The 13,405-nt window shown below is 34.4% G+C and overlaps 1 protein-coding gene across 16 annotated transcripts in view; it reads right to left on the bottom strand.

Moving 5' to 3' along the window:
- LOC106881762 (ryanodine receptor 2) overlaps positions 1 to 13,405 on the bottom strand; it is a 381,060-nt gene that overhangs the window by 84,952 nt on the left and 282,703 nt on the right. For 15 of the 16 annotated variants that reach the window (XM_014932251.2, XM_014932252.2, XM_014932258.2 and 12 more), the window contains 6 exons: positions 10,512 to 10,571; positions 8,827 to 8,967; positions 3,883 to 3,995; positions 2,818 to 2,911; positions 2,082 to 2,252; positions 537 to 602 (listed from right to left, as the gene is read on the bottom strand). In XM_014932251.2, the coding sequence (XP_014787737.1) occupies positions 537 to 602; positions 2,082 to 2,252; positions 2,818 to 2,911; positions 3,883 to 3,995; positions 8,827 to 8,967; positions 10,512 to 10,571 (645 nt within the window). The remainder of the gene's footprint in view (positions 1 to 536; positions 603 to 2,081; positions 2,253 to 2,817; positions 2,912 to 3,882; positions 3,996 to 8,826; positions 8,968 to 10,511; positions 10,572 to 13,405) is intronic. The other variant, XM_052971838.1, reaches the window with a different exon arrangement.

Below are 13,405 nucleotides of genomic sequence, written 5' to 3'. Positions count from 1 at the left end.
GTACTAACGATCTGGTATAATTGCTCACGTGTTATTGACTCTCTTTCTATCTGCTGTAAACACTCATACACACATGTATCACTCACATACACACTTTTCTTTGCATGACGGCCTGTCTTTGATTATGTTATTATATGTCGCATTCACACTCTCACACAGACATACATCTTTAACGCTACAATAAATATTTCTGTTATTCATCTAATACGGTTGTGGTCTTTCATTACTGGTCATCTATGTTATCGTCGCATAACATATCATGTATATCATCCATTGATATATATCTATTGTATGTTCGACCGTGTGACACGATTAAATAAAAGGAGTCCTCTGTTTTTTCCATTCGTCACCATTGCTCCTTTTTGAGTTCGCACGGTCGTCCCTTACATATATATATATCAAATCATCAGTTATATTTTAGATTAAAGTACTAATTATCATAGAATAGAATTCTCTTTTTAAATTTCAATATGCAATCAAATTCACTTATTTGATCAATTATGAAATAAATGGTAATATGTAAAACACATAATTACCTGCAGTGATGTAGTGGCATCATCCCCTCCATCATCATCATCATCTTCATCTTCACCATGACAACTCTACAAAAAACAATGTTTTGAATTATAACATTAGTCATAGATGTTACATTATTACAATAATCAAATAATTCAGGATAATTTAATATATTTATTTGTTTATATTTTTAATTGGTATCAAAACTATCATGTTTATGTTTTGGGGATAATGGTATAGTGTTCCCATCAGATTGTTGGTTTCTTATTTCTTTATTGCCTACAAGGGGCTAAACATAGAGGGGACAAACAAAGACAGACAAACGGATTAAGTCGATTACATCGACCCCAGTGCGTAACTGGTACTTAATTTATCGACCCCAAAAGGATGAGAGGTAAAGTTGACCTCAGTGGAATTTGAACTCAGAACATAATGGCAGACGAAATACTGCTAAGTACTTCACCCAGCATGCTAACGTTTCTGCCAGCTCATCGCCTTGTTGGTTTCTGTCAAACCATTCAACTCATGCTAGCATGGAAGATGGATGTTAAATCACAATGATGATTATGGTTAAAAATATTTTGGTAAAATATTTATGAATAAAAATCTTTGGTAGAAAGTTATGTCTAATAACACTGTAACAAAATTTTGATATATTTTTTGGTCTTTGGTCAGAAAGTGTTATCTCCTATTTGCTTCTATATAGAAATCAAAGGAAATGTCTATTAGTCCTTTCAAACTTTGCTTTTGTTACCTGGGTATCAATGGTTTGAAACTGACCTATTTTCCATTATATTTCAGACAAGATTCAGCATTGAGTTGCTGAAGCAGAAATAGCATTAGAGCAAATATTCTACTCAGTACCTCAGATTTGCTTGACCTTAACCACTTGAGCATATCCCTTAGTAGCTGACAATATGTGCATCTCTGATCTTGAGCAGGAATAGTGGAGGAGCATCATAGCCATGTGTTGAGAGGGATTCTTTGGAGTTTGAATAAATATCATAACAAAAGCAAAGTTTGAATATTAGCCATTTTTCATACTTTCTAGGGGTAAGCAAACAGGAAATAACAGTTGCAACCCAAGGACAAAAATCGTGTTGCACAGTGTAACTATATTCAGTATGAAAAACAAAAACCCTGTTTTTTAAATGGCTGGGTTGTGTTTAATATGCCAGCACACCTTTTATGCCATCAAATATGGTCTTAAACTGGTACTCCTTCAGTTACGACGATGAAGGTTCCAGTTGATCCAACCAATGGAACAGTCTGCTCATGAAATTAACATGCAAGTGGCTGAGCACTCCACAGACACGTGTACCCTTCACATAGTTCTCAGGGAGATAGTGTGGAACACAGAATGTGATAAGGCTGACCCTTTGAAATACAGGTACTTACTAATTTTTGTCAGCTGAGTTGACTAGAGCAATGTTAAATAAAGTGGCTTGCACAAGGACACAACACGCCACATGGAATCAAACTTATGGCCCTACAATCATGAACTGAATACCCTAACCACTTAGCCATGCATCTTTACGCAGCAAATAAAAAAGTACTTCACTTACTTTACTCATTATATCTGCATAAGCTATATAGAGTTCGTCAGCTTCAAGGCCATCACTTTGTTCTTTGGTTGCGCCTCGACATAATGCAATGATTAATTGATTGAGAGGATCTGGTTTTTTGTCTTCCTCTACTTCTTTCTTCTCAACTTCTTCTTCTTCCTCTTTAGCAATCTGAAAATTAAAAAAGAAAAACCCCAAATCATGTATAATAAAATAAGTTACGCAATAAAAATACAAATTTAGCATTATATTCATGATTAAATATTGCTTTATTATGAAGCTGAGATGTGTATAAGTGCAAGTTCAAGCTCTCACACAAATGTGCACACACATACATACACATACAATATATATACATTTCCCCACAAATCAGATGCATATATCCATACAGAAAATACAAACACGCAGAATGTAGTAATTATCATTATTATTAATTTAACAATTTCTCTTTCCCCTCTAAATATGCATACATACAGGCACACATAAATTTTTGTTATTGAAACTGATACAGAGTTTATCTTACGACCTGAGCTTCATATCTCTGTGATCTCCACGGGAAACAGTGGCCTGAATCAAATTCCAGAGGCATGAAATTCAGTTCATGAAACAAACACTATGTCAATTTCAATAAAACTAGCATATCCTCTACATCATACATTGAACATATCTTTCTTATTCATTTGACATGAAACAACATACATGTGTGTGTGTGTGTGTGTGTAAAAGTATTACTTACAGTTAGATCTTCGATAAGAACATTTTTACTGACTTCTTCTGTAGCAAGCCATGTTAGACGATACGCCTTCAAAAATAGGTTCATGGCTCGATGTCTAACAATAATAAAAATGAAAATAATAATAATAATAATAATAATGAGAAAAATGAGAAAGCAACCATACTATGGGATATGTCAATACACACAGATAGAGAAATTAAGACCAATAGGCCAGATATAGTTGTCAGAGATCATCAAGAAAAAAATACTTTCTAATCGATGTATCAATACCAACTGAAGACGTTGTCTGGAACAAACTTATGAGAAATGACACACCAGCCATGAATGGCTCGTGTTTTGCTGAGGCATTGTGCATCCTGACAAATCACATTGTCCAAAGTATTCTTTTTTGGTGCCATGCAAAAGGTACCTGTGTTGGTGCCACATAAAACTGCACTGGTTTCTGATGCCGTGTAAAAAGCACTTGTGCTGGTGCATTGTATAAAGCATCTGTGTTAGTGCCGTGTAAAATGCACTCAGTACACTCTGTAGAGTGGTTGGTGTCAAGAAGGGCATCCAGCCATAGAAACCATGCCAAAACATACAACTAGAGCCTGGTGCAGCTCTCTGCCTTGCTTGTTCCTGTCAAACCGTCCAACTCATGACAACATGAAAAACTGACGTTAAATGATGATGATGATTATGATAATGCTTCTATTTCTAGCAAGTTGAACAAGTGCATAGAGACTCCCTTGTTTAGTGAAGTAGGAGAAACACCAATAAGAATGAAGATGTGTTTTACAATGAGAGAGAGAGACTGTGAGAGAGATATAGAGGGGGAGGGAAGAAAATAAGGAGAGGAGGAAGAAAGAGAAGGAGGTGGACAGGTAGGGAGAAAGAATGGGAGGTAGGTAGGGAGACATAGGGACAAGAGAGAGAGAGGGACAGAGAGAGAGGAACAGAAAGAGAGGGTAATGAGAGAGAAAGAGAGAGGGGAGAGACAGGGCTTGAGAAAATAAAACATTTATTGCATTTATAGAATTATTGATGTTTAACTATATGAAATGATAAATTTGTAATTCTTACCTTGGTAAGCCATAAAGTGGAACCATACGGAAACAGGCCATCACAGCACGTTTTCTTTGTGATGAGATGACTTTTCTCCAAGCACCCTTAAGTCCAAGAGATGGATGTTCAACCTGCAAATGTAGCAATTCTATTTAGTTACCATCCATCAAACAGGTTTGAGTTGTTTTTAATATAGATCTAATTTAATACTACTTAACTCTTTTACTTGCTCCAGTCATTGGATTGCAGCCATGCTGGAGCACAACTTTGTAGAGTTAGTCAAAGAAATCTACTTCAGTATCTATACTATAAAAGGCAAATTTACTGTGTGTGTGTGTGTGTATGTTTAAAATTCATACATTTACACAATTCCAAATTTCTTCGATTAAACAATCGCAATTAATATCCTAAATACAATTTGTTAGGTCACTGCGTCATTTTTTCACTCCAAAAAGTCCTAATAATGAATAAAATCCATAAAACTACAGCAGTAAATATTTTCTCCCTAATAAAATCTAATTTCCTCTTTCTAATACAAATCCTTTCAACTCCTACTTTCTCTTATGAACATTTACGATGAATCCAACAACAAATACAAAAAGATCAAAACTGAAACAATCACATTTCGATACTCTAATGACAGATACTAAAACTACATACAAAATTACTTTGCCCCTCTAAAATTAACTATTTCTATTCCTCTTACACATCGTTTCAATTGCTACTTTCTCTTATGAACCTTTACGAACGATCGAAGTTTTTTCTTCGACAGAGAAACGAAGGAGAGTGAGAGTCAAATAAACAGACACACTATCAATCATACGTAAATACACACATATATATGTACCTATGGTTACCAATGACCTCATTCCAATTTGGCGGGAATTGTAAGTTTACTTTCCATTTCTAACACCGTCCTTCACCATCGAGACATCTTTCTCAAATACGATCAACAAACATTTATTCCATACAAACTGTGAGTTTTTTCAAAATCTTTTCGCAAATCTTGAGATTAACACCCGCATCATAACCCTAACAAACCCTAACCTAACACTGTAGTGAAAATCGTACGGGTGTTAATCTGAAAATTTAACAATCTTTTTTAAAACACTTTTACTTACTAACATCTTTTTTATTTAGTGTGTGTGTTGCCTGTATATATATATACACTTAAGACTTAGTCGTGGGTTGGGAGTTTGATCGGCAGAGATCATTATTATTATTATTATTATTATTATTATTATTATTATTATTATTAGTATTATTATTATTATTATTATTAGTATTAGTATTATTATTATTATTATTTATTTATTAGTATTATTATTTAAAATTTTTCCCACAACAGCGGCTTCGGGCAGGTGGAGAATAGTCGATTATATTGACCCCTGTGTTCAACTGGTACTTATTTTTTAGACCCCAAAAGGATGAAAGGCAAAGTCAACTTCGGCGGAATTTTAACTCACACACTCATACATACAAATATCTGTCATTCTCTTCCAAATACGATCGACAGTCAAACATTTATTCCTTACAAACTGAATTTTTTTAATATCTTTCTTAAAACGCATTTTATTTAGTGTGTATGCGTGTGTGTGTTGCCCATATATATATATATATACACTTAAGACTTAGTTGTGGGTTGGGAGTTTGATCTGCAGAGGTCATTATTATTATTATTGAGATTAACACCCGCACGATTTTCACTAGGGTGTTAGGGTTACGATGAGGGTTGGTCTTACGGTTACGGTTTTACGGTTAGGGTTACGTAATCGTGCGGGTGTTAATCTGAAAAATCACCGAAATGTGAAAACTACCGACCCTCCCATCTGTTATAACTTTTGTTGTTCTGTTTAATATGTATATAGATTATGCCTCCAAACAAAGGGGGAAACAAAGCAACCCGTTTAAAAAGACACCAACAGACTGCAGCAATTCACCACATGCCAGAAGCTGCTTTGAACATAATGCAAAACGGTGCATCATCATCTACTGCCCAATCTGATAGAATTCTGGCAGAACTGTGTAGCAATAGATCGCCAGCAATTGCTTCATCAGAAATTGACGCCCTACCTCCTGCGAAAAGGAATTACCCTGCTATGTATAATCAAGGCAGCGCAAAAAGTTGTTTTGCACAAGCATTTGTATAGCCAATTAGACGGATGAAATTTACGTACACTTAATAATGTTACACAAAACAGCCTTCAGACTTTCCCTATTAATTTCGTCTTTTGAATTATGAACATATTTACATCATAAGGGTTTTTTCATTGTAAGGCTTTCTTTTTTAGTTGATTTTCACCTAGCAAGATTTATCGTAGATGGCGTAATAAGTCACACCCGGACAACGTCGGGTTATACTGCTAGTTTATTATAAATCATATTATAAATCATATAGCATCATACCTTGACTCGTACTTTAACAATTAAGCTAGGTTGTAATATATAAAGCAACTTTGAATATAAAATCTGGAGTGATTTTTTTCAGATTGTTTTATACACCATCAAATGTAGTAATGCATTTGATAGTTGTTCTCTGGTTTTAAATATAGTCTTCTCATTAGAGATTTAATTCTTCTGTTGTTACCAATTATTAAATAAATGCCTAATAATTAACAGTTTCATTTTTCGTGCAGGAGTGGCTGTGTGGTAAGTAGCTTGCTTACCAACCATATGGTTCCGGGTTCAGTCCCATTGTGTGGTACCTTGAGCAAGAGTCTTCTACTATAGCCCTGGGCTGACCAAAGCCTTGTGAGTGGATTTGGTAGATGGAAACTGAAAGAAGCCCGTCATATATATGTATATGTATATATATATATATATATATATATGTGTGTGTTTGTGTGTCTGTGTTTGTCCCCCCCAACATTGCTTGACAACCGATGCTGGTATGTTTACATCCCCGTAACTTAGAGGTTTGGCAAAAGAGACTGATAGAATAAGTACTAGGCTTCCAAAGAATAAGTCCTGGGGTCGATTTGCTCGACAAAAGTTGGTGCTCCAGCATGGCCACAGTCAAATGACTGAAACAAGTAAAAGAGTAAAGAGTAACCTGCATCTATTTTATTCCTCACAATTAGTCTCACAGATGTTTATCAAAATTATCCTACCCCCAACTTACCATTTACACTTCAGTGTTATAGTAAATAAATAATCTATAATTCAAATAGAACAAAGATGTATTTCTTTAACATTCTCTTCATTTTCAAAACAAACATGCTTGTAAAAACTATGATTCGAATTAAGTGAAAATGGTTAAAAGGAAAAGAAAAGGAATTTATTTTATAGCTAAAACAAGCATAACTACCACTGTTTCAGCTAGTGTTAACTTATTTAATAAAGGAGGAGTTAAACAGTTGACTGGAAATAATTATGTGGCAAAGAAAAAAGAAACCAATAAGATTCAATAACTGATACTATCAACATGTATGAGAGATGGTTCAATAAAATGTTGGTCTTATTTTCACCTTTTTAGTGAATCTTAGCCTTCATGGTATTTTCTGAAGTAGTGATGAAACAACCATTGTAATCAATGTACACAACTGTACATTGAGTGATTTAGAAAAATATAATTATTTACGGAAAAAAGAAAAGAAATTCAGGGTTGCTATTTACATAGAAAAAAATAATAGTTAAGCTAATATCAATATATTGGGTTATCCCATAAATAATGCGTTTTTTTTTTTTAATTGCATGAACTAAAAGTCAGAGGGGGACAGGATAAACTACCTGCCTCAACTTGCTATAAAAGCAGGTAGTAATTTTACCTTGGCCTTATTCTTAGTGCAAGTTTTGAAAAGTGCAGTTCAATTTTAACAGTTATTTTTTCAAAGCAATAATGGAAGTGACAAAGGAGCATATTCAGCATATTTTGTTTTATGAGTTCAATAAAGACAACACAGCAACAGAAAGTGCAAGGAATATTAATGCAATATATGGGGATCGGACAATAAGTGTAAACCAAAGTCAACAGTGGTTCCAGAAATTCTGAGCCGGAAACTACAGCCTAGAAGACAAGCCTCATCCTGGAAGATCTGTAGAACTTGACAAGGACGTCCTACAAACCTTGGTGGAACAAAATCCCATCATAACTGTTGTGGAACTAGCTGAGAAGTTTGGATTTGGTCATTCAACCATTCATCAACACCTGTGTGCCATCAAATATGTTAGCAAATTGGGTCAATGGGTTGCTCACAAACTTTCTGAGTCTAATCACGTGCAGAGAGTAAATGTGTGCTCTTCTTTGCTGTTACGTCTCACGAATGAACCTTTTTTGGACTGAATAGTGAGTGGTGATGAGAAAATAGGTTCTCTATAAAAATCTCAAGTGCTGAAACAGTGGGTAGAGAAAGGAGAAACACTGGCACCCCAGGCCAAAGAAGGTTTTCACCCACATAAGGTATTGTTATCTGTTCGGTGGGATATGAAAGGTTTAGTCCACTTTGAACTTTTAAACCCAAACCAAACGATAAGAAAGATCTACTGCAAGCAGCTTGAGCGGCTTAAGTCAGCACTAGAAGAAAAATGACCTTGTTTGGTTTCAAGATGAAAGGTGTTCTTCCATCAGGATAATGCTTGACCACATACAGTGAGGATGACATTCCAAAGGCTGGAACAGTTTGAATGGGAAACGATGCCCCACCCACCATATTCGTTGGACATTGCCTTATTTGATTATTTATTCCACAGTTCTCAAAATCATTTGAACGGAAAAAAATATGAATTCTGTAGACAAGGTCAGAGCAGCACTGGAGAAGTATTTTTCATCATGGACAAATGAATTTTGGAAGAGGGGCTTGCAAGTCAACCAGACAGATGGAAGAGTATATTTTAGATTAAAAAAGAACTTTGGTTTATCTTAATTTGAAAAATAAAAGAAGTCTAAAAAAACGCATTATTTATGGGATGACCCAATATTTTATGCATGGAGAAATAATTGTAACACATATAGTCATCTCTTACCATATGTAGTCCAAACATAACTCTGGCCATTGATACAATTCTTTCAATACTCTTTTCACTGTTTAGCTCAATATTACTGCTCAACTTGCTGTCTCCTATTTTTCGGAAGAGTAATTTCTGCCATTGCTCTGGTTCGACCTCCTGTAACAAAATAAAAAAATCAAGTTTTTGAAACAAATGGCACAAAACAAGTCAATAAATATAGGGGATCTGTTTAAAATGAAATGTGATGATAATGAATAGAAATAAATATGTGTTAAGTTATCACTTGGAGTTGAGAATGACTTGAAGGTTAGGGAGAGAAACATCAGCTGATTTTATCCTGATTCTCTATTTTATATGAAGATGAAAATAGGTGCAGGTGTAGCTGTGTGGTTAAGAAGCTTGTCTTCTAACCATGGGGTCTCAGGCTCAGTCCCACAATGTGGTACATTGGGCAAGCGTTTTCTAATATAGTTCTGGGCTGACTAAAGCCATGCAAATGGATTTGGTGGATGGAAACTAAAAGAAGCCGATTGAGTGTGTGTGTGTGTGTGTGTGTTATGTTTGTGTGTGTGTGTGTGTTTGTGTCTGTGTGCGTGTGTGTGTGTGTGTGTGTGCATGCATCCTTGTCTAGATGTCATGTGATGGTTATAAGCAAGTGTCACTATCATACTAGAAGTATTGCTTCCTGTCTTACATGGTAAAACATGTCTGATCTTGGGAAAATATTACTTTGCTTAGCAACAAGTAAAGGGCATCTGTTGGCAACAAGAAGGGCATCTGGACATAAAAAATTTTTAGACGAATTCTGTCTGACCTATGCAAACATGGAAAAGTGAATGTTAAATGAAGATGAAGAATGGAATAGGAAGAATAAGCTGATACTCCTATGCTGCTGTTTACTGCTGAATTGCTCTCTGCAAGAGTGGTCTCTGATGCTTTTATGCTTTATGCAAAGAAGAGAGCATGCTAACAAAAGGAGTAGGTGTTTATGGAGGGTATGGCAGGGGGTAGTTGGGTTGAGAAGTACCAAGTGATCCAAGAGGAATAATCTTGTCGAAAACAAAGATCCATGATGACATGAGAAGTGATGAAAGCTGATCTCAGTAGGTCAAACCTCTTGGAGGAAATAGCAAAGAATCTCAAAAAATGGCAAATCATTGTATCTGAGAACTGTCTAACCCATCAAACATGGCAAAGTAAATGGAAAATTATGATGATGATGATGATGATACAAATTTTAGCAAAACTATGGGATCTCAAATATGCATTAAAGTTTATTAATTAATTTAGCCTTTTTTCTTTTTCTTTAACATCTTATGTAAATATTAAGCATTCTAGATTGTTTAGAAGGCTTGTAATAAAAGCGCTAACACTCCACCCTCACAAAAAAACTGGCCTGCTCATGAAATTAATGCGCAAGTGACTGAGCACTCCACAAACACATGTACCCTTAATGTAATTCACAGGGAGAGTCAGCATGACACAGAATGTGACAAGGCTGGCCTTTTGAAATACAAATGACTACTCAATTTTGCCAGTTGAGTGGACTGGAGCAACATGAAAAAAAGTGTCTTGCTCAAGGACACAACGTGTCACCATGTATTGAACTCATGGTCTTATGATTGTGAGCTGAATACTCCTAGCCACCAAGCCATACACTTTCAACAAGAAAAGTACCAATGTATTTAACAATGACTCACCCCTTCAACTGTTTCCAGTAGTGCCTTCAGGAAAGTTTCGATGTCTCCTTCCGGTTCCTTCTAACAGAATAAAAAGTTAGAAAATGCCCACGATAAGTTAAACACACCATGCTTAGAACACCATGCTTTTAGTGAAAACAGTTCTGCACTCTCCATGTTGGTGAGCAACGCTCGACATTTATTTGGTAAAAGAACGCAGGTAGTCAAATAAAACAACCACACAAATGAATTTTAATATATTAACATAAATCTTGAATTAAACAACAGATTTTTCTTTATAGGAGGATACAGAAATTACCATTCAAATATAACTTCTCTATATTACCATTCAAATATAACTTCTCTATATTATTATTTATTTAAAATCTAAATTTTATCAAACAAACATTTGGTATGGAAAAGTTATATTGCTAGGTTTATTACAATAGTCCAGTTTCCATCAATAAAGAAAAAATATTAATTTCTTACACAAGCAAATGATATCAGATTTATAGAAGAAGAGAAATAAGTAGGACCATTCATGCCTGTCTCAAGAACTTTAGCTCTTCAACACTTTTGATACCAGCCCACCTAAGACTGTCCCTGGTTCTATGGCACAACATCTTTTTTAAAGTGATCTAAATTAAAACTTGCCAATAAAATTTCATGTTAATTTATGATTCAAATACCAGTGTTTTCTTTGGTTTGGGATTAGTATTTTAATTTGGTTTTGTATTATGTATGTATCTTATACATTCATGTTATATATGTAATTATTATTTCTGTCAGTAATAAAAAGTGATTTCTGAGTAGAATTTGTGGATTAACAGCACAAAACATTTTTTTGTATATATCTGCTGTGTGGCACTTTGGGCAAGTGTCTTCTATAGCTTTGGGCTGACCAAAGCCTTGTGAGTGGATTTGGTAGACAGAAACTGAAAGAAACTTGTCATATATATATATATATATATATATATATATATATATATGTTGCCAGTGCCGCTGGACTGGCTCCCATGCAGGTTGCAGGTAAAATACACAATTTTGAGCGTGGACGTTGCCAGTACCGCCTGACTGGCCTTCGTGCCGGTGGCATGTAAAAGCACCCACTACACTCTCAGAGTGGTTGGCGTTAGGAAAGGCATCCAGCTGTAGAAACTCTGCCAAATCAGATTGGAGTCTGGTGTAGCCATCTGGTTCACCAGTCCTCAGTCAAATCATCCAACCCATGCTAGCATGGAAAGCGGACGTTAAACAATGATGATGATGATGTATGTATATATTTATGTGTGTGTGTTTGTATCTGTTTGTATCCACCACCATTACTTGACAACTGATGTTGCTGTGTTTACATCCCCATAACTTAGTGGTTTGGCAGAAGAGACTGATATAATAAGCACCAGACTTACAAAGAATAAGTCCGGGGGTCAATTTCTTCAACTGAAAAGTGGTGCTTCAGCATGGCTACAGTGAATTGACTGAAATAAGTAAAAGAGTATATGTATATATATATATATATATATATATATAAAGATATTTTGCTTTGTATTTGCAATTATATTTTCCACTTTATAAATTGAAATTAAAACATTTTAAATTTTCCCAAAAAAGCGAAAAAAAATAATGCAGAAGCAGTGTATTTTAAGAGAAATATAGTAACAAAAGTGTGATATGAAGTGAAGTAGCTTAAAGCAAGACTTGAAACTATTTGGTTTTGGCTTATCAGCAAATTACTACTAAATTTCAGAAATGAACTGCAGTCAATAAATTTTTTCTAATTGAAGATTCCAATTGCACCAGAAATCAATATTGATATTTAAAATAAACGATTTGCTAAAATTTCCAATGATCTTATTTCCTATCATCATCTTTTCTTCTGTCATTAATTCCATCATTCTAACTTCATTAGGGTTTCTGATACAATAATTTAACTTTTGGTTCCCTATTCTATGAATCTCTGGGACTTCTCATTGGACATGAACAGATCTACTGATTGGTTTGCAGTCAAGTTTGAAGTTTCAAAAGAATAATTTACTTCACAAATTGTAGGAATTTCTGTATCCCTGGAATTGAAAATAATTAATTTTATGAAAAAACAACTCATTTAAGTACAGATGAAAACCCCAATTAAAAATACACATTAGGGATATAACAGTTAGGGTAGAATATTATTATAAATAAGGTACAAGAACCAAATTAGGGACAAATTGAAAATAACCATTAAAGAAATCCAATGAATTTAAATAAAATCAAAAGAAATCAAAATAAAAACCAATATGAACATTATTAATATGGATATTAATTAAATATTAATATATGATTTAATTATATAATGGAAATTGCATCTACATATATATTTATAAATAAAGCTGTGCCTGTAGCTGTCATAGCTCTATTGCTTATTGTTTTAACTGCAAACATGATGGTGTACAGCCTACAAAGATTTAGTTGAATATATAGATTCCCAAACATATTTCATTCTACTGCTTTTATTTATTTTATTGATTTCTCTTTACTGAACCACTAAGTTATGGTGCATAAATGGACATAAGTGATGACTTATGCTCGATAACTTAGTACAAAAATGCATGGACACATGCATACATACATATATATATGCATTATATATGTACACACATATATATGTATATATTCATATATGTCACCTCACTAATGTTACAGCCCAACTCAGTTCAGGGATCTTGTCATACAAGTCATTTGATATTGTCAGTAGTTCAGATGCCATGAAAATCAAAGCCATATATATTTTATATATATATATTATGGAGATATACTTGCATAGCAAGTGACTTGATCTGAGATTGTGTGCTGAAACAAAAATAATTGCAGTGTGGAAGGTGTTTATAAGCCATTTAAAAAACACACAAAAATCATTAGATTTTGACACAAATAAA

Source organism: Octopus bimaculoides, chromosome 11, assembly GCF_001194135.2.
Source record: "Octopus bimaculoides isolate UCB-OBI-ISO-001 chromosome 11, ASM119413v2, whole genome shotgun sequence".
Classification (NCBI taxonomy): domain Eukaryota; kingdom Metazoa; phylum Mollusca; class Cephalopoda; order Octopoda; family Octopodidae; genus Octopus; species Octopus bimaculoides.
The sequence above is the reverse complement of the archived record's forward strand: the minus strand, read 5'-3'. Positions and strand labels throughout refer to the sequence as shown.